We start from the raw sequence: 21,340 nt of genomic DNA, 5'->3' as shown, positions 1-21,340 counted from the left end.
AGGAGGATAGATTAAAAAGGGATTAGTCCTAAGCAGAACAAACTCTAAGAGTATACATAAATATTTATAACTCATTTTTGAGTGTTGCAAAGGATGGGAATATGAGGGGATGCCTATAAATTGGGGAATGGATGAACAAATTATGGTATATAACTGTGGTGGTACTATTGTGCTGAGCTCTTGCCAGCAAAATGACCACTGTACTAGAGGACTAATGATGAAACATACTACTCACCTCATGATAGAAAGTTGGAAGACTGACTGCAGAAAGAGACAATTTTTTTTTAATGTAGCCAATGTTTTGTTTTGTTTTTTTAAATTTTAAACTAACTATACATGTTTGTAATAGGTTTTGTTTTTCTTGTGTTCTCAGTTGGGGTTGAGGGAAGTGCAGTGAGATGAGAGGGTGAAAAAATAGATCTTAGATGATGAAAACAAAATATTTTAAAAAAAAGATGTTTAATGCTGAATGTGTCCATATAATTTTAAATGTCAGTTTAAACTGTGTCCTTTTAAAAAAACATTTATAGGAAAGGCTTCATGGGAAGATTACTTCATTTTAGAGTTTCATGGTAGAGTTCTAAAGCTGAAGTTATTAAACTTGTTTGTTTGTTTGTAATGTTAATCATTAGCCATGAAAAGTCCAAGCTAAGGGAAATAGAAGTCCAAATGAGAATATGGCAAGGAACCTAAAATAAATTTAATGTGTTTCACTTTGTTTTCCCCTCTTATTTGATTTTTATGAGAATTTGTGCAGCTGCAGTGATTTTTGAAGACTACATTTGCAAAGATGATGTTGATACTTTCTGCAGTAATTTCTAATTTTCTGTTATTTTTGCAGATAATGGATTTATACCTGATACACTTCTAGAAGATGTGATGAAAGCTTTGGACCTTGTATCAGATCCTGAATAGTAAGATAATAGAAAATTAAAGCTTTTATTTGACCATAAATAAAATTTCCATTAAAATCAAAATTTACCATATCATCATTAATTATTTTATTTATGTATGTGTTTATGTACATATACACGAATGTCATAGTGAATTGTATTCTAATTAAAGGAATGATCAGTTTGAGTAGATGGATGGATAAAAAGGAAGAAAGATTTTGAGACTGTACTTAACCAAAAATTAACTTTCCTGTATGGTACTCTGTCTCTTTTATTGGGCATTTAAAAGAATGTTGTTAAAAAGTTGGGTTATGGTTTATTTGGATTTTTTTTTATTTTCAAGTATTTTTCTGTTAGCTACCAAAACTTAATTTTTGAATCTCTTATTATTTTTCTATTTTTCCATTTTGAACCTGTTTTGGGCAGCTTTGAAGAAATTTATAACAGTTTTCTATATCATAGATACTGATAAAAGATAGTGTTTTCTGTCATTAACCAGCAGCCCTTTGACCTTCATCCTTATGTGTTAAAGACAGTCAAAGAGATTGAACACTTCCAGATGACTTAGTGATCTAGACTAAATACTTTGAGTGTCGGTATGTAAAGAATCCAGTCTTTCATTCAGGTTTCATTTTTTTCTAGTCCTCATAACCTTTATGCAGAGGCACTTTTCACATATATAATAGCCTCCTCTTAAAAAAGAAATTTTTTTTTTTGCATTTTGTCTCTCCTTGGGGATAATTTGCATTTTTATTATACTAAGTGGAATATAAGTTGATCAAATATGAAACTAAATCTGGAAGTTTGACCAGTTTCTTCTGAACAGTAATATGAATTTCAAGTTCTAATGCTTTTAGGTTCTGCACATTTTTCATCTGACAATAAAAAAACAAACATGTAAAGTAATGTAACAAGGGATTTCACAGCATAAGCAACATAAACAATATCGGTATTCATAATACCGTTCATGTTTTTTAGATGAATTTCACATGTGGTCTCTTTGAAAGTATGCAGCTACATATAAACACTCCTAAACTAATCAAGTTTAAATTAATATCTCAGAATCTTATCACCTTGAACTATGATTTAGACATATTCAATAGTTAAGCATAGGTGGACAGGTTTATAACATAAAGGAGATGTCTGAAGGAATCTTAACTATTGTAGCAAATGGTATGGTGGTGGTTTACCAGGCTTCCTTTCAAAAAAGATAGAACCAGTTTCCAAGTATAGAACTGCCTAATTGAAGCCTATCAGTTTGGAGGAGAAAATTGGATCTCTTCTCCTTTTGCAGTCGTTGCTTTCTTTCTTGCCTTCCCCATTCACCCCCACTCCCATGTATAAGTTATTTTTAAAATTAACCCACATTTTCCACGTGTTATTATAATATTTGGTGGTATCCTTGCTGTATGAAGAAGACAATAGTGACCTATTTAAACTGTTTTCTAGTTATAGTTAAGGGCGTAAATTAAAAGCTCCTCATACCCACTCTTGTGACTAGTGTTATGTGTTTGTAAAATGACTGAGGTCCAGTCTGTGGTGGTAGAATGATTTGTTCCCCTCTGTAAAGTTATTTTTAAATAGGCCTGAATCCATGAGTCTGACCTTATAGGCCTCCTGTTCATTCCTACTGACCTGATCATCTCAGACTCATTAGATGGAATATGATAATCCAAAGTCTTTACTTTTTAAGTTAGATAATAGGTAGCCTGATAGCCTTATTCTGCATGTAAGTTTTTTGTGTATGTGTCCGTACACACACATACACACTTGAAGGACACAGCAGAGGATTAAAAACCAAACTAGAATAACATGTTTATATTTTGGTATTTCAAAGGACCCTAAATTACTGGCTTTCAAAACGGAAACTTCAGGTTTGAAAAATCTCATCCTCTACCTCTCACCCGTTTTTTTCTGTCTTCACTCCTCTTTAGCAATGGTGAACAGTGTTCTCCCTCCCCAGTAGATAAGACTTAAAATAAAATTGTAATAGGGCAAAATGCAATGTGGTTTATCTTTGAGGTTTCAACTTCTAGCCTAATATCAGACCTTAAATCATATCATGTTTCTGTTTCTGAGCTGAGTAATTCCCTTTTCCCACGCCACAATGTTATAGGTTAAGATTTCTACTGCATTTGCTTATGAGAATTATATTTTCGGTAGCATGTGGTGAAGTTCACTTCTTTTTACGAAGAACTCCCTTTTATATACCACACTAAGGTTAGGTATCTTCACAACAGGCTTGTGAAGTAGTTAGTATAAATACTGTGTCCCCATTTTTATAAGTGAACAGTAGTCTAAGAAAAGCCTGTCATCACACATCTAGTGAGTGTTGGAGCTGAGATTTGATCTCAGCTGAGCCTGATTCTTAGTCCAACATTCTTTCTACTATACAACGCTGTCATTCTTATATCTAAATAGTATAGCAGGATCAAGGTGGAAGGAACTTTATTGATCAACTACAAGCCTTTATTTCACAGATAAAGCATTATGGCCTAGAGAAACTGACTTGCTCAAGAGTACGCAGTTAGATACCAGCACAGCCAAGAACAGGATCTCAGACTTCTGGTCCAATGTACTTTCCACTCTGCCAGGAAAGGGGGGGGAGGGGGAGATGAATGATTTGTACTCTTACAGTGAATTATACCTCTATAAAAATATTTCTTTAAAAACAGACAAAAGAAAGAAATTCCTCCTGACAGGGGGCAGTGCCATGGGTCTAGGCTTATAAACCCCCAATTTCAAAATGACTTTACCTAATAAGGAATGAACCTTCAAAATTATCTTCACAATTTTAATTGTAAATGGTAACAGATTACTCTGATTTAAAAATAACCACATTTTGGCAAATCAAGTGCCATTGCTATGTATTTGTCATTAAGGTTCTAAAAAGAACAGCTCTCAGAATTTTTGGCAGTGAGATGTGTTGTAATGCCACATATTTTAATCATGTAAGAATAAAAATGTACCAGTGCACTTACTGTTTTTGTATTTTCTGATATTGTTATAGTGTCAACCTCATGAAGAACAAGTTAGACCCAGAAGGACTAGGAATTATCTTACTGGGTCCCTTTCTCCAGGAGTTCTTTCCTGATCAGGTAACATAAGGAATTGTGCTAATTGATTCCTAATATGGTTGAGGTCCTCAGAGATCATGCTGGTAATTTTCCTATACTTTTAAAATTATCGTACTACTTACAGATTTAGTTAGGTCAAGAAAGCTTTGTTCTGTTAAAGATTCTCATGGTAAGAATGTATGTGTTTGTGTATGTACATACTTATATTTAATGGGAAGATTGTCCTAAGTTCTGAATATCTGTGTATGTTCACTTAGTTTGAAGAAGGAAATTACTATTTTATACTGTTCTTGCTTATTTTGTGATAAAAAAAAACATAGTTCATAATTGTACACTAAAAATGCATTGTAGCGTGTTAAATCACTGCACAAGTGAGTTGTCCTCAATCTGAGGCTTGGGTTTATCACCAGGATTGTGTGGCAGCGAGGTTCCTTGTGCCAGGTCCCATGACCTGGAATTTTTAAAAACTAGAACACTTTTTTGCCAAAAAGAAAGCCAAGAGAGCAGGTGGTAGGAATTTCTTCCAAGGACTCTCAGTCTTACAGATAACCTCTTTCTTCTTGGAGAAGGAAAAAAAAACACCTAGCAAAAGATCATCAACTTGGGGATATGTTGGCTGTTACCACTGTGCTGCATACCAGTTTCTACCTTCCCCTCTCAGTCTCCTGTGAGGCACTGAATTCTGGGATTGAATACTGGGCAAGTTAACTCTGCTTCTCTATAGATTGTTCCTTGTCTCATCTCTAATGTAAGATTTTGTCACTTAACTGAGTTACACAGTTACCTGAATATACCTTGGTCCTTTACTCCTCAAATAACACAATTGTAAGTTGAAGTTAAGTGCTTTTTACAAAATTACCCATATCATTTTCACCACTGTTACAAAAAGGAGATAGCTGCCAAATGGAAAATAACTCAGAATAGAAGGGGGAAAAAATGTTAAAGACTTAATTGCAATTTAGAAGAGTTTAAAAGAATTTAAATTGTTAATCCTCTGTGTCAGATTTGAACAGCTGCTCTGAATCATAATACTTATATTCCTAAAATGGTAAACAGAATTATGAACATAAAATTTTGATCATTTTTTTAAATTACTAGAGCACACACGTTCTAAACCTGCAACTGCCATGGAAATTTGGGAAGAAAAAGAATGAAGGGGTTTTTTTTGTTTTTGTGTTTTTAATAGGTTTTCAGATCCTAAGCTATTGATTGAAAAAATCTTTTGCAGTTACTTAATGAAGGGAAGATTGCAAAAGTATTTAACATTATAGACTTCATCCTCTTTGTTTTCTGTAGTTGAAATAATAATCTGATTTTTAATTAATGCATTTCTGACATGCTTTCAATAAGTGTCACAAGTATGTTTCTCAATGACATAATATCTTAAATAAACAAAAAATATATTCCTATCCTTACAATATTTAATTTTGTGTGTTATCCTAATGGAAAGATCCATAAAAGAACTTTAATTTTAAAAAAAGTTTGAGGTAATTCCCAACCTTTATAGAAGTAGGATATCTTCCTATTTAATATCATTAAACTGTACTCTGCTCCCAAAAAAGTGTTAGGGGTGGTATGGGTGTGGGCATATGTAGAATTGTACTTAGAGGTGGGGGTAAGTGTGTGTTTAGGTGCATTTTTTGAATTTAAGTTTATTAACACTGTCACATAATATATATTAGATCATTTCATTTGTGTGGCATAGTCCCTATAAATTTTTCTATTAAAATGTTGTCATTAACACACAGGCTATATATATATTTTTTAAAAATTTCTAAACCTATTTGAGCACCACCTGTGCAAGGCACAACAGGGAATACCAAGCAGTTAGGATAGTGTTTGCCCCCAACAGGAGGTCATAATTGCTCTCTGAGGCAGACACATGACAAGACAAGAGGTGAATAGTTGCCCAGTGAATGCTTCAGACAGTTGCCATGGTAGTTGAAAGGAGGAAAAAATCCCTTCCCAATAATCAGTGGACATTTCTTTGAGGACATGAGATGTGACCTGGGTCCTCAAAAGAAAGACAGTGTTTGTAGCCTTAAGGGGAAAAGGATGAACATTCCAGTTGATAGTCTGGTTTTAGCAATTATGAAAATTGTGCCTCAAGGTGAAAGCATTTTTGAGGGAGAGTAAATAAAACAACTGGGCTGGAGCAGAGTGTTCATGAAAATTAGTCATTGAAATAAAGACTAGAGAAGGGAGGTGGGGGTCAGAGTGCAGAAAGCATCACATGCCAGGTAAAGGAGTTTGGTCTTTGCCCTTTAGGCAGCTGGGATTAATCACAGGTTTTTGCAGGGACATTAGGGTTGGCTTGGAAGTCACATTCCAGATGGCCATTTCATATAGAATAACATTTGAAGTAAATTTGTCATTCTCTGTGACACTGTTTCTTTTTCATTATAACTGCTACTCAAGAGCTGACAGCCTTCAAGGGACATTGTGTGGAGAAAGTCCAAAGTCTATGCCAAGGGACAAGCACACAGCTGCAGACAAGCCAGGATTTCTGAGAACGGGTTATTTAGAAGTGAATAAAATGCTTGGGTGCATTTTTCTAAATACATCTCTTGTAAGCCTTTTCAAGGCTTGACATTTGAAGCTTCAGTTACAAATTAGAAACAATTTCATTTGTGATTTAAATATATAATGATACTTTACTTGTCGTAGGATTCCAGTGTGCCAGAGTCATTTACCGTATACCACTACAATGGATTAAAGCAGTCTAATTATAATGAAAAGGTATGATTATTTAAATAAATTGTTTATTTTTAATTGGGTCTGTGGTAGAAATATTTGAGGACATAACTATTATAAGAGCTCTACATTAGGACTTGATCTCAAAATTCTCTTTATTTTCCCTTTATTGCTATCTACATCATCCTTTGTAGGTGCCATGTTCTAGTATGAGCAGTGCATATAAATAGGTATCACATTTTGGAGCATTATGTTTCACTATCACAAAATAGGTTTTATTTCGGTGTGTGTTAATATCTTCAATGTACATACGCTATTGAGTCAGCATTATGGTTAGTCACATGAGGTGGAAGTTTTGATTAATATAGATGAAAAAAATGGTTTGAAAGGAGAAAACAGAGGCATTTTAAAAACTACAAGTAGCACATTATTGCCAATGGCATTTTTTTTTTAATTCAGGAAGGGGAACTTGTACCATACAAAAACTGACGTGATTGCATTGAGTTGGAAAGTCATGTTTTCATTGATTCTTTTTGGTAAAATGGGGGGGGGGGAACAACTATACTTGAAACTAAAAACAAATTGTACTTTAGTTTCGTAATGAATCTGTGATCCTGTATCATCCACATGAGCTCTCCCACCTCCAAGACAAATCATAAGCCCTTCGTGCCCTCTCATCTGATATAATTCTTGCCCATGTCTTTCCATAAATCCTCCAGAAAACATCTACCCAGTGACTTCCTTTGGTTCTTTTAACATTTCTTGGGTATCACTAAAGCCTTCAGGCTGTACATCTTTATCCCTCTTACTACATGACCAGCCCACCTCTTTGTCACTCACAGACATCCTTCAGGCCACAACTTCCTTATTGGGTCTTTTCATCACCCTTCATAAACATGTGAAGGGAATAGTAAGCAAGAGATTGTATTCACTTACACTCAGTGACTTAGGTGACTTGAGTTTCTTTCATTTTGTGAGAATAGTTTATTTCTATATCATATAGATCTACAGTACAAAAGCTTAGATGCTATTTATAATCTGTTCCTAAGTGCTCCATTCAGAGTTTTAAAGTTGGCCTAGTACTTTGTCACATAAAGTGCTGTATAGTTACTAATTAGTTGCCCCTTCAAGGGAAGTTGGTCATAGCATCCATGTTCTACGGAAGAGGCAACTGAGAGACAGGGACATTAAGTGGCTCTCCCCTCCGGCTCCCCCCTCAGTGTTCATGTAGCAAGTCTTTGGTAGAGCAAGGAGTAACACTGAGTCCTGGACCCCAGCCTGTTCTTGGTCTGCTCACCGACACAGCCTCTCTCCAGTAAGTCATGTTAGCTATGCCTATGACAAATGTCTGGAGAAATCACAACAGGCAACAAGTATTGACTTGGCATATTTTAGAATGGAAAGCTCATAGAAATTGTTCCCAAAATATCTATGCTGTTAACTCATGGAGGTATAATCTCTGAACAGGCTAAAGGAAAGAACTAACAAAATGAGAGAGATTGAACAGTTTTAGAGTAAGAACTTAGAGTATTTAGTAGTAAGTGAACAAAGGAGTTTTGAACTGAATTAAAAAGAACTTTAAATTGTGTGAAAAAGTTCTATGGTATTATTTCTTGAATATAAAAAACTTGGACAACATTCTTTTTGTATGGTTCTTCATAAGAGTGTTTAATTTGGGAACATAAAAGCAAAGAACTGAAATTTTTAAGAAAAGAAACAGAAGAACACAAGTGCTTTAGCCAAAATAAAAATTCACATAAATCTCACCTTATAGCAGACCTGCACAACTTGGCAGTAGATAGGGGCAAAAATTAAAATTGGCTAAACTTCCTCTGGCTACAGATAGGTTTTTAGCAGCTCACTCTCCAAGTGAAGGTATAATTAATGATTAAACTATTTTGCAAATAAACTATATTTTTAAAAAGGGAAATTTCAATTAATATCAATTAATTACACTTATTACTTAAGATTTTTATTCATCATGAAATCACATTAATGTTAAAAAGAATTACTAAGTGGTAATAAGTTTGAGTACACTGAAAACACAACAAAAATATATGACTCTCACTCCTCTCAGACTAGAGACAGACTGATGATGGTTGGTTGGTGTGAGTCACATGACAAACAGGAGAGCATGCTGTGGCAGCCCCCCCCCCCAAGTTACCTGATGGGCACAATAGTGACCAGTGGAAGGCTGGTTAAGCAGGGCAGGGACAAAGTACCCATTACATCTTTACTTTAACATCCTCTACATTTTTCGAAGGCTGCCTGAAATCTTTTGGCAGGCCGCAAGTGGCCAATGGGCCATATGTCATGCAGGCCTGCCTTAAAGCATGTCTTCCAAACTTTCTAGGATAGAATAAACTTGTGCCTCATTCCCCTAACCAAGTGATACAGAACAATGCTCTAGTTTATTTAAAGTATTTCTTTTGGAAAGACCCTTTTGAGCTAACAGTTTGGTTCTCTAAGCTTTTCTAGTTATGTGCCATGATAAGTATTTTATGTATTATTATATTGTATTATATATTATGTTATATATGAATATTTTGTATTGCAGTAATAGGGCTTGATCATACAGAGGGTACCAAAAGTAAGACTTTGAGTGTACTTTATATTAGCCTATACCATTTTTTTACTTGATAATATACTTTTGGAAGAACTTCATTATTACATGATTGTCTCTTATTCATTAATGTTAATCATCATATTATATCTTGCACAGAAAGAGGCATAAATTAATAGTTAATCTATTCTTGCAGCATAAACTTTAGTTTCTTGATATTGTTTAGAAATATGTACTTGAATTAATAGTCCTTGGTGATTAGCAGATATTTTTAATAGAGAAAATAATATAGAGCATTATAATTATAGAGCATTATAAGAACCTGTTTAATGAAGAAATAAAATAATTGAGTTAAAATATTTTCTTTTGATTTTCATTTAGTCTTATACAGATTAAGAGGTTCAAGCTACTTACCAAGCCATTTAACTATCTCTCTTTCTTTTCTTTGATATACGTACATGTGTATGCATATTACATATCTATATGTGTATATACATATATATATATATATAGAATTGTTTCCCTATGTAAATATTTTCTGACTGCCATTCCCTTCCATACAATTCTATTTATTCTTATGTATCTTTCTCCCTGACATCCTTTTTTCAGTTGCTTCCAGTTTCTTTTTTTTTTTTTAACATTCACCTATTTACTCTTTCTTCTTTCCATATAGTATTCAAATGAGATATATTTTTGGCTAAAATTTGTAGAAGCATGGCATAGTAGAAAGCCTTCTGTGGACTTCATGTCCTGCCACTGACACATACTAGCCCAGGAGTGAGTGGGGAACCTGTGGCCTCGAGGGCACATGTGGCCCTCTAAGTCCTCAAGTGCAGCCCTTTGACTGAATCCAAACTTCAAGGCCACATATGGCCCTCTAGGTCCTCAAGTGCAGCCTCAAGGCCGCAGGTTCCCTACTCCTGTGGGAACTAGCTTGTGACTTAATTTCTTAATGTCCCAGGCAGTTTTCTAAGACTACAAGTTACGCATGGTTGTTGATCAATATCAGCAGAAGCTTGCACACCTGTAATTCTCCACATTGATGAAGTCATAGGTCAATACTTAAAGCAAAACAAAATTGAAATTATGGAAGCATCTTCCAAAGCAACACATGATTTCTGTGCCAAAAAGATCCAAGAGCCCCCGAACTTTACATTGAACTTCATGACATTGAAGGTTGGGGAGGGGAGTGTTGCAAAAAGAGCCTTTCAGAATATATCAGTTGTTACTGAGTAAATATCTAGGTTTTGGAGCTATAGGTTCCATATACATGCAGCTTAAACAAATGGAAAAATTCTTCATTTGAGGCATTCTTGTGGTGTTTTGCATGCTTTCTATGAGGTCATATGTATATTTTAACTATTAAATTTGAACAAACCCAAAATAGTCAGCCAGCCATACAATGTTGTATGTACATACATTCCTCTTTAGTTCCAGATTTTCCCTGTAAACAGATTACAAATGCATCCCCAGTCTGTAGCCTAAGAACAGATGGTTTTACTCATAATTTCTACTAAGACAAAATCCAATGTCAGGTTTAATACCTGAGTGGAAGAGTTTACTTGCTACTCCTGAAGATTGCGTAGATCCCTCATGGAGTTATTCTGAACATGTAGGCTAAACTTGTAGGTGTCATCTTTGTTTAACAGGTCATGTATGTTGAAGGCACAGCAGTCGTTATGGGCTTTGAAGATCCTATGCTTCAGACAGATGACACACCAGTTAAACGCTGTCTCCAAACCAAATGGCCATATATAGAATTGCTCTGGACCACAGACCGTTCTCCCTCGCTAAACTGATTTACCCAAGTATTTATAAGGAAGATCGTACATGCAAATACTTAGAGAAGGGTTGAAAAAAATGGCAGTTAGATGTAAAATATTATACTTTGGCTAAATGAAGATATACACTGGTATCATTGATAAATTGTAAATAATTTTAAAACACTTTTTCAGTGTTTGGGATATATTTAATTTATATTTCTTTTTAAATGTCTTCTGTTAAAGTTTATCATTTGGGGCCATTGTGATATTGACAATAAAAATTAATTCTAAGCTTTAAATAGAGTATGTTTATTTGCAGGCTAGGATAATTTGCCATCTCTTACAGGCAGATTATAAATGTCCAGTACTGTAGCATCTGCATACTGGACATCAGAATTGAAAACTATATTATTACATTAAAGTACATTAAAAAGTTGAAAAACTTCACCTCTGCTTGCATTTTTAATTCATCCGAGCATGTTTTATTACTTAAATAATACTGGCTTACATCATATCATAGCTCAGCCTCAGCACTAAATTGCATACAAATTTGGGTTTTTGTTGTTTTCTTTTCTTAAATCCTTTTTCGACTAAGTAGCTTGTACAAATGTTGGTCAGATGGTACACCTCAGAAATATTCCTATGTAACATAAATCATCAGCTCTATCTTTTGACAGTTGTCTGTTGCTTTGGCTTAATTGCCTGGCATGTTGAAAGGCAGAAACTAAGGGGATGATGTATTAATTTATTCAGAGATGTATGAGAGGAATGTAAAAATAGGTTTACAAAGATTCTTTTCTATAATTGTAACTGTTCACTTTTATTGTATTGCCAAATACTCTTCTGAATTTGTCCCAACAACAATGTAAGCCAGCTTTCTTGTATATTTGTAACTGTGTTAACTGCATGAGAACATCTGTTATTACATTAGTATATTACATTATTTATTATGATCCTAGTTGATAGCTCTAAATAAACAAACTTTTTTCCTGAACTATAATCTAGAATTTCTTTTACATTAATTATCCAAAATGAATATCTCTTCCTACATTCAGATATGTTGATAATATCTGTCTAATTCAGTAGTAAATCTCATAACTCAACAAAAATGCTAAATGAACCAATTTAGGAGTTTCTAGACTACCCAGGTTCTGATCTTCCTCTAAGAAAATGCCCTTACTCTGCATAAAAGGACCCATAGCCATCAATATTTTAATTCAAGGCTAAGTAGCAATGACACAGCCGTGTTTGACCTCCCTGGTCAAGGGCCTAACAACCACAATAATAATAACAATAGCTAACATTTATATGGTGCTGTAAGGTTTGCAAAGCACTTTATAAAAGTTTCATCTGATTTTCACAACAACCTGGGAGGTAGATGCTATTGTTATCTCCATTTTACAGATGAGGAAGTTGAGGCAGACAAAAATTTTCTTGATCACACCTACTAAGTATGTAAGGCCAAATTTAAACTCTCTTCTGACTCCAGGCTCAGCATGCCACCTAGCTGGGTTCATAGGTTTACATAGCCTCATTCAAATTATCTTAATTTGCATATATGGCCTAAAGACAAAACTTATCATATGAATTGCTCAGGGCTTTGAAACGTAGTCAACCTATAAGCAGTAGTTTTTTTGTTGGGGTTTTTTTTTTCCCCATTACATTTGTTCAGTTAGGAATTATCAACATCCACTATTACCATTCCCTCTGTTATCATGTTATGCCAGGTCCCAATTACCTCTCACCTATATTGCCTCTAAACCAGTCCATTCTATATACACAATTTACCCCTCCTTATGTATAGGTCAGATCACTACAGTGCTTGAAAATCCCCAATGGCATTTCTCTATTGCCTTCAGTATAAAGTCCAAACACCTTAGCCTAGTAGTCAATTCACAGTACAATTTCAACTGACTTTCCAAGTCTACTACCATACTTCATTTAAAAAAAAAAAAAAGAAATCCTAATCCACTTGAACTAATGGTTTTCTAAAAACACTCCACACTTTCCCTTCTCCAAGATTTATGTTCACACCATTCCCTATACCTAGAATGTTCACTCTCCCCTCCCTTCTTCCCCACTTCTGCCTGTAGAAATCCTTTGCATCCTTGGAGACATATCTCTCAAAAGCCACTTCCTTCATTAACCCATCTCTAAGTTGCCCTAACAGAAATGACCTCCTTGCTCCATTTGGACACTTGTATCATCTTGTTCATACCTGTGTTTTGGGGGGGTTTTTAGTTTTCTAGATTCCAAAGGTGATAACAGTACTTGTATATAATGCCTGATTTCTTCTACTAGGTCAAAAGCCTCTTGAGGGCAGGGACTATACTTTATTTATCACTGCATTTCCCTCACTACTAAAAAAAAAAAAACAACTTAATTTTAGATGCATAAATGAATGAAACTTAAATTTGAAGTTTGGGTCCAGAGAAGGGTAAAGACTTTTGTTTGCCTTCAGAGCTATGAATAAGTCTGAAAAATAAAACCTGCATCTAGCAGATGCCTTGTCTGAGATTTTACTTGTTCGTTTCTAAGACACATTTTCATTGCAATGATTAAATAGCTGTTAACACAGAAAGAAGTGGTGCAAGTTTGTATAAACTTGGAAACATCTCCTATGCCTGAGTATAGAGCTAGCTACTAAAATTACAGCTGGAAAATGTCAAGTGTTCTAGTTTTGACTACGTTCTACCAAATATAATGGCAATATTTTGCTCTTAGAATAATTCTCTCAAGTAACCCAGTTCCAACTTGGACTTTAGTACCTGCCCGCATGGACACAGGGACTAAGAAAGGAATAACTGTGAAACTTTCAAGTATACTTATGGCAGATATACGTATTGAATATATATAAAAAGCAAGAAAGGAAAAGGAATTGAGATGAGCTGAGTTACCTTGCTCCCAATGGGAGACCTCCTTCACTCTGTATTGTCTGGTATATTTTCTCATATGTATCTTTTCTAATTTCTGTTTTGCTACCGAATTAGACAAACAGATTTCTTTGCTACTTCCTCTGTCCAATGTGGAACTGGTATTTGGTGGGAAGGGAGTCAAGCCTTGGCTGTAAAGTTTGGGGTTCTTCCCCCCAATAATGAAACAGTGGTCAGAAGTTAGCTTGAATCTGAAAACCCTAACAATATTTAAAGGAGAAGATATAATTCTTGCCTCATACTCCTGCTCTATGAGCAGAGTGGAGTGGCCAACCTTCTGTTGAACCTAACCTGCTTCCCCTCCTGGCAGGAATTAAAAGTCTCCCTTGGAGGAGGGAGTTATGGAAAAGAAATTAGAGATATCTATTCTGATTCCCTTCAAGCCACACAATTACACTCCCATGCTACATGAAGGGGATAGTCCCAAGCAATACATGGGCTCCAGCTTTAGGAGTATGGTATTAGTGAGAGCTCCCCCACTTAAAGTGTAACTGGCAAAATGAAAAGAAGCAATTTATTGCCTGCACAGAATTATGGTCTCAGAAAATAAAAAGGGATTCTTGAGGCTATGGGTCAAGTCTGACTCATACATAACAATCCTCTCTATACACGCCCAATCAGTGGTCATCTACCCTTTGCCTGAAGACTTCTACTGACAGTAAACCCATTATTTCCCAAGGAAGCCTTTTCTACATTTAGAGAGTTTTAATGGTTAGAAAGTTTTTCCTTATAATGAACCTAAATCTGCTGCCCTGCAACTTCTACCCATTTCTTCTACTTATGCCCTGGGGACCAAGCAAAATATTTTTCCCAGCAAAATATTTTTCCTTGTCCATGTGACAGTTCTTCAAATACTTTTAGACAGCTATCATGGCTTAAGGTCCTCCTTTGAAATACTGGTCTAAAAGTTCCTTGTGGATAAAGAATTTTGTAACTCCTATAGTAATTTGGATATGATAGGTGCAGAATTATATGCACTGAATTTGTAAAAAACTAGGGAAGTGATGGCTGTATTGTCCTCTGTCCTGATCAGACATGTGGAGAATTGTATTCTGTTCAGGAGGCCAAATTTTAGGAAGGACATGCTGGAAGATATCCAGATAAGGGCAGTGAGGACATTGAGGAAACTCAAGATCATGCCATACAAAGGAACTGGAAATATATAGCTTGAAGGAGAAGACTTTGGCAGGCCATTGGATTTCAGAGGAGGAACTGAGCTAGAGAAGAAAGAAGGAATTCTGAAGGTACTTTGGAAGGCTTTAGAATTGTAAATGAAGAAAGGCAGAAAATTGATTTTTGAGGATGGGAAGAAAAAACTGAGAGAACTTCAACTGAAGGAAGATAGATAAGGTTAGAAAAAGGGGGGTCTCACAAGCACGAACTAGAGGGGAAGGAGAAGAGGGGCAATTGCTAGGATAAAATGAAATGCCCAAAGAATTCAAAGAGGAGAAGGAAAGGGGAGGGGGTGGAGGAAACATTTTATAAGCACCCACTAAGTGCCATGCAGTATGTTAAGCATTTTACAAATTTTATTTGATCGTCACACCAGCCCTATGAGGTAGGTGCTATTATTGCCACTTTACAATCAAGGAAACTGAGGCACAGAAAGGTTAAGCAACTTGCACTGGGTCATACAGTGAGGAAGTGTGGGAGGTTGGATTTGAACACAAGTCTTCCTAATGTCAGACTTGGTGTTCTATCCATTACACCACCTAGCTGCCCTTGTACTAGTTGGTCAATAAACATTTGTTAAGCACCTTAGCATTATGCTAAGGATTGGAGATACATATAAAAATAAAGACAGTCCCTGCCCTCAAGAAGTTTACAATCTAATGGGGGAGATAACATATGAAAGGAAGTTAAAAGGGGGAAGGGGAAGAGAAGGTATCAGTACTGGGGTATGAGGGAGAGTTCCAAAGAAGTCCAAAAAAAGTGTAGCTGGTGAGAAAAGTGGAGGAAAACCATCATGAATTCCTCCTTAAATAGAGGCCCTGGAGTCCATGGCCCCACCCTCCTCTGGCCAGAGGCTTTAAGCTGGAGGGCAGATGTTACTTATGAGAAGGGCCAGGCAGACTCAGTATCTTGTAGGATAATAAGATTTCCCATTGATGCGTTTTCCGAGGAAGCGAGGCATGATGAAAAGTTCCCAAGTCCAAAAGCAGTATAGCTGGTGGGAAAAGTGGAGGAAAACTGAGTGCAGCCCCCTCCTCAAATAAAGGCTGTTATGAGGCCAGGGACCCCCAAGACACAAACCAAGAAGAAGAGAATAATTACCTAACATTTATACAGAGCTTGAAGTCAGGGTGGAAAAAAAAAGTGTTGAAATAAATGAGATTAATTTTTAAAATGGCTTTAAAATTATAAATGAAATGAGATCTCTATAGGAAAGAATTGGAAAAAGAAATCAAAGTTCTACAGAACTTAGAAGAATTCACAGCTTAGTAAAAAGAGGTTGCAAAACCTTACTCAAGTAACAGAATCTCTCAAAATTAGAATGAACCATAGAAGTTAATAACTATGATACAATGAATATTAAAATAAAGACTGAAGGCAGAACCAAGATGGCCGATTACAGACAGTAACGCAGCAGAATTCTTCCAACATTCCTCTCCAAACAACGTTAGCATAACTTCTCAAATCAAATTTCTGAGTGGCAGAGCCGCTAAAAGGTCGGTGTGAGATATCCCAGCCTAAAACAACTTACGAGGTCTGGAGGAGAGGTCTGGGACACCAGTGGTGCCTGCCCAGAGGGCAATGCAGCAACACCCCTGGTGGGCTATGAAGGTGGCCATAGCAGCAGCAGCAGCTTTGGGAGCTTTCAGTCCAGAGATGGTAAGAGGGCTCGACAACTGGTCAAAAAGAGATATAGAGGACACTTTGCTGGCACTGCGTGCACCTGGTACTGATTATCAACTCTGCTGCCCATATGGGCAATTCCAGGATGGAAAGCAGCGCTTCTGCTTGGTCACAAGGGATCAGGGGACCTGATCACAGTTCCAGGGCCAACAGGAGCCCTAGTGCTTGAGGCTGCAGGGGAGCAGGAGCCCTTCCTGTGTAAAAACCAGAACTCAGACAAGGAGAGCAGTGACTACACCTCTTCCTGGATCATACCACCTTAGAAGCACTAAAAACTTGCAAAGCCTCAGAGCTAGTTCTAAAAAAAAGCAGCACAAAAAAGCCTGAAGCATGAGACTTTGCCTTCCCACACACAGGTGACCAGAGCCCATTAACAGAAATTTCAAAGTCAAGAAACAGACTGGGAAAATGAGCAAACAACAAAAGAAAGAACTTGACCATAGAAAACTACTACAGTGGCAGGGAAAACCAGGACATAAATTCAAAAGAAGACAACAATGTGAAGATAGCTACAAACATAGTCTCAAAGAAAAATGCTAAATGAACCCAAGCCCAATAAGAATTCTGGAAGAGTTAGGGAGATGAGAGTGGTAGAGGAAAAACTGGGAAAAGAACTGAGAGTGATGCAAGAAAATTATAAGAAGAGAATTAACAGCTTGGCAAAAGAGACATAAAAAATACTGAGGAAAATAATACCTTAAAAAACAGCATCATTCTAATGGTAAAAGAAACACAAAAATTCACTGAAGAAAAGAACTCCTTAAAAAGCAAAATAGAACAAATGGAAAAGGAGGTACAAAAATTCACTGATGAGAAGAACTCCTTAAAAAGCAGAACTAGCCAAGTGAAAAAAAATACAGATTCTCACTGAAGAAAATAATTCCCTAAAAATTAGAATTAGGCAAGTGGAAGCTAATAAATTTGTGAAACTTCAAGAAACAATAAAGTCAAAAGAATGAAGAAATAGAAGAAAAATGTTAAATATCTCATTATAAAAACAACTGACCCGGAAAATAGATTGAAGAGAAATAATTTAAGAATTATTGGACTACCTGAAAGCTATGATTCAAAAAGGGGGGGGGGGAGATAAGACATCATATTTTAAGGAAATTATAAAGGAAAGCTGCCCTGATATCTTAGGTCTAGACAGTAAAATAAAAATGGAAAAAATCCACCAATCATCTTCTCAAAGAGACCCTAAAGTAAAAACTCCCAGGAATATTATAGTCAAATTCCAGAACTCCCAGGTCAAGGAGAAAATACTGAAAGAAGCCAGAAAGAAACAATTAAAATACTATGGATTCATAGTCAAGGTCTCACAAGATTTAGTAACTTCCAAGTTAAAAGAACAGATAGCTTGGATTATGATATTTGTAATATCATATATAGTCAAAGGAGCTAGGATTACAACAAAAAATTACCTATCCAGCAAACCTGAGTATAATCCTTGGTGAGGGTGGGGAAGTGGGAGGGAATGGATATTTAATGAAATAGAGGACTTTCAAGCATTCCTGATGAAAAGATCAGAGCTGAATAGAAAACATGGCATTCAAACACAAGACTCAAGAGAAGCATAAAAAGGTAAACATGACAGTAATCATAAGGGACTAATAAAGTTAAACTGTTTACATTCCTATATAGGAAGATGATACCTGTAACTCCTAAGAACTTTATCATCACTAGGATAGTTAGAAGGCATCTACATAGCCTTGTAGAGGCTTGAATATGAGTCAATTATGTTGGAATGATCTCAAAAAAATGAAGGGGTGAGAAAGAAGGATGTGCTGGGAGAAGGGGGAAGGGAGAGGTAGAATGGGGAAAATTTTCTTACATAAAAGAGGTATACAAGGAAGTGTTTTTATAAACGAGGGGAAAATTGCGGGTGGCAGGCAATGTTGGAATGTCACTCTTGGAACTGATTCAAAGAGGGAAGAAAATATATACATACTCAGTTGGGTATAGAAATCTATCTTACCCAATAGGGAAATAAGAGGAGAAGGGGATAAAAGATTTGGGAGGGAGGCAAAGATAATAGAATGGAAAATGGATTAAGGGAAGCAGTGGTTGAAGCAAAACATACTTTTGTGTAGAGATGGGATTAAAAAAGAAAGTTAAACAACAAAAAAAAGAGGGAAATACATAGTAATTATAACTATGAATGTGAATAGAATAAGCTCATTCATAAAAAAGAAGTGGATAGCAGAATGGATTAGAAACCAGAATCCAACAAGAGACACACTGGAAAGATAAAGACAGAGTTAAAATAAATGGCTAGCGCATAATCTATTATGTTTCAACTAAAGTAAAAAGGCAGTGGTAGCAATCATGATCTCAAACAAAGCAAAAGCAAAAACAGTCCTAATTAAAATAATCAGGGAAACTTCATTGTGCTAAAAGGTACAATAGACAGTTCTCTGATAAAGGCCTCATTTCTCAAATATATGGGGAACTGAGTCAAATTCATATAAATGAGAGCCACTCTTCAATTGATAAATCATCAAAGGATATGAATGGGCAGTTTGCAGAAGAAGAAATCAAAACTAGTTACAGTCATATGAAAAAATGCTCTAAATCAATATTGATTAGAGAAATGCAGATTAAAATAACTCTGAGGTACCTCCTCATACCCATCAGAAATGACAAATGCTGGAGGGGATGAGGAAAAACAGGCACACGATAAACTGTTGGTGTTGTTGTGAACTGATCCAACCATTTTGGAGAACAATTTGATATGCTCAAAGGGCTATAAAACTGTGCATATCTTTCTACCCAGCTATATCACTACTAGCTCTGTACCCCAAAGAGATTAAAATGAAAGAAAAAGTACAAAGAATTGAAAATTGAGTTGATACTCATCACTTGGGGAATAGCTGAACAAGTTGTGGAATATGATTGTGATCGAATACTACTATGCTATGAGGAAATGATGTTGGAGTGGTTTCAGGGAAAAACAACAAAAAACAAAAAACATGGAAGACTTATAAGAACTGATGCAAAGGAAATGAGAAGAACTAGGAATCATTGTGCACAGTAACAGCAGTATTGTAATGATGATCAACTGTGAAAGCTTTGGCTACCCTGATCAATAAAATGATTCAAGACAATTCCAAATGATGCATCATGGAAAACGTATCCACCTCCAGAGAGAGAACTGATGAACTCTGAATTTAAACTAAAGGATAATTTTCTCACTTTACTATTTTTTTTGAGATACAGCTAATATGGAAATATGTTTTGTATCATTTCATATGTATAATTAATTGATATTATTTTGCTTGCCTCCTCAGTGTGTGGGAGAAGGATGGGAGGGAAGGAAAGAATTTGGAACTCAAAATTTAAAAAGAAAAGAATATTAAATAAATAATAATTTTAAAAGGGAAAACAATGATTGTCGTTTATGTAGTTGGCTTCCAAATCTTATCCAGTGAGTAAACAATAAACTTAAAGCACTCATGATCACTACAATTGTATAAGTAGCCTTAGAAGGACTGTTCTGTTACGCCCAAAGGCCTATAAAGCTGTGCATACCCTTTGATTCAGCAATACCACTACTAGCTCTGTATCCCAAAGAGACTGAAAAAAAAAAAAAGGAAAAGAAAACCTCTTTGTACAAAAATATTTACAGCAGCTCTTTTTGTGGTGGCTAAGAATTGGAAATTAAAGAGATGCCTATCAATTGGGGAATAACTGAACAAGTTGTGGTATATGATTGTAATGTTATTATGCTGTAAGAAATGACAAGCAGGATGACTTCAGAAAAAAAATGGACTTACATGAACTGACACAAAGTGAAATGAGCAGAACTAGGAGAACATTGTACACAGTAACAGCAATATTGTACAATGAACAACTGTCAGTGACTTAGCTATTCTTAGCAATAAAATGGTCCAAGAAAATCCCAAAAGACTCATGATGAAAAGTGCTATTCACCTCCAGAGAAAGAACTGATGCCCTCTGAATATAGACTAAAGGATACTATTCTTTTCTTTCTTCCTTTCTTTTTCTTTCTTTTTTTCCTTCTCTTTTTTCTTTTTTCTTTCCTTTCAGTTTTCTTGCACAAAATGACTAATACGTAAATGTTTTGCATGTTCATACATATATAACCTACATCAGATAACTTACCATCTCGGGAAGGGGAAGGATAGAGAGGGAGGTATAGAATTTAGAACTCAAAATTTTAAAAAAAATGTTAAAAATTACTTTTACATGTAATTGGGGGAAAAAATAAAATATTATTTAAAACTTTTAAAAAGTTTTCTTGTTCTGTTATGCCTGTGGAAATAATAGCAAAAGGCCCAGGAAAGATGATAGTCTTAAATGATGCTATCATTTTATACTTGCTCATGGAGGTAATAGAGAACAAGACTGAAAAAGGTGGAACAGTAGTGAACCTCCTCCTGAAAATCTATTTGAATATCCCACAGATGATTTTCATTCAAATGCCTAAATACAAAAGCTTTGAATGTTTTTGTAATTAATTGTAAATTCTCAAGTTAGATTGAGCCTTTCACATACAGAATTGCTTTAATAACTGTAAAGAAATTTTTGAATCACATTTTTC

At 35.6% G+C, this 21,340-nt stretch overlaps 1 protein-coding gene across 1 annotated transcript in view; it reads left to right on the top strand.

The window, feature by feature from the left end:
* MINDY3 (MINDY lysine 48 deubiquitinase 3) overlaps window positions 1-11,984 on the top strand; it is a 91,084-nt gene extending 79,100 nt beyond the window's left edge. Inside the window, exons 12-15 of the mRNA XM_078149674.1 lie at window positions 842-914; window positions 3,904-3,991; window positions 6,638-6,709; window positions 10,877-11,984. Of these exons, the coding sequence (XP_078005800.1) occupies window positions 842-914; window positions 3,904-3,991; window positions 6,638-6,709; window positions 10,877-11,026 (383 nt within the window). The 3' untranslated portion in view covers window positions 11,027-11,984. The remainder of the gene's footprint in view (window positions 1-841; window positions 915-3,903; window positions 3,992-6,637; window positions 6,710-10,876) is intronic.
* The last annotated feature ends 9,356 nt before the right edge of the window (window positions 11,985-21,340 follow it).

The sequence above is a fragment of the Phascolarctos cinereus genome, unplaced genomic scaffold (assembly GCF_003287225.1).
Source record: "Phascolarctos cinereus isolate Bilbo 61053 unplaced genomic scaffold, phaCin_HiC Scaffold_1;HRSCAF=81, whole genome shotgun sequence".
NCBI classification, from domain to species: Eukaryota; Metazoa; Chordata; class Mammalia; order Diprotodontia; family Phascolarctidae; genus Phascolarctos; species Phascolarctos cinereus.
Note: the sequence above shows the minus strand (reverse complement) of the source record. Positions and strands in the feature narration are given on the sequence as shown.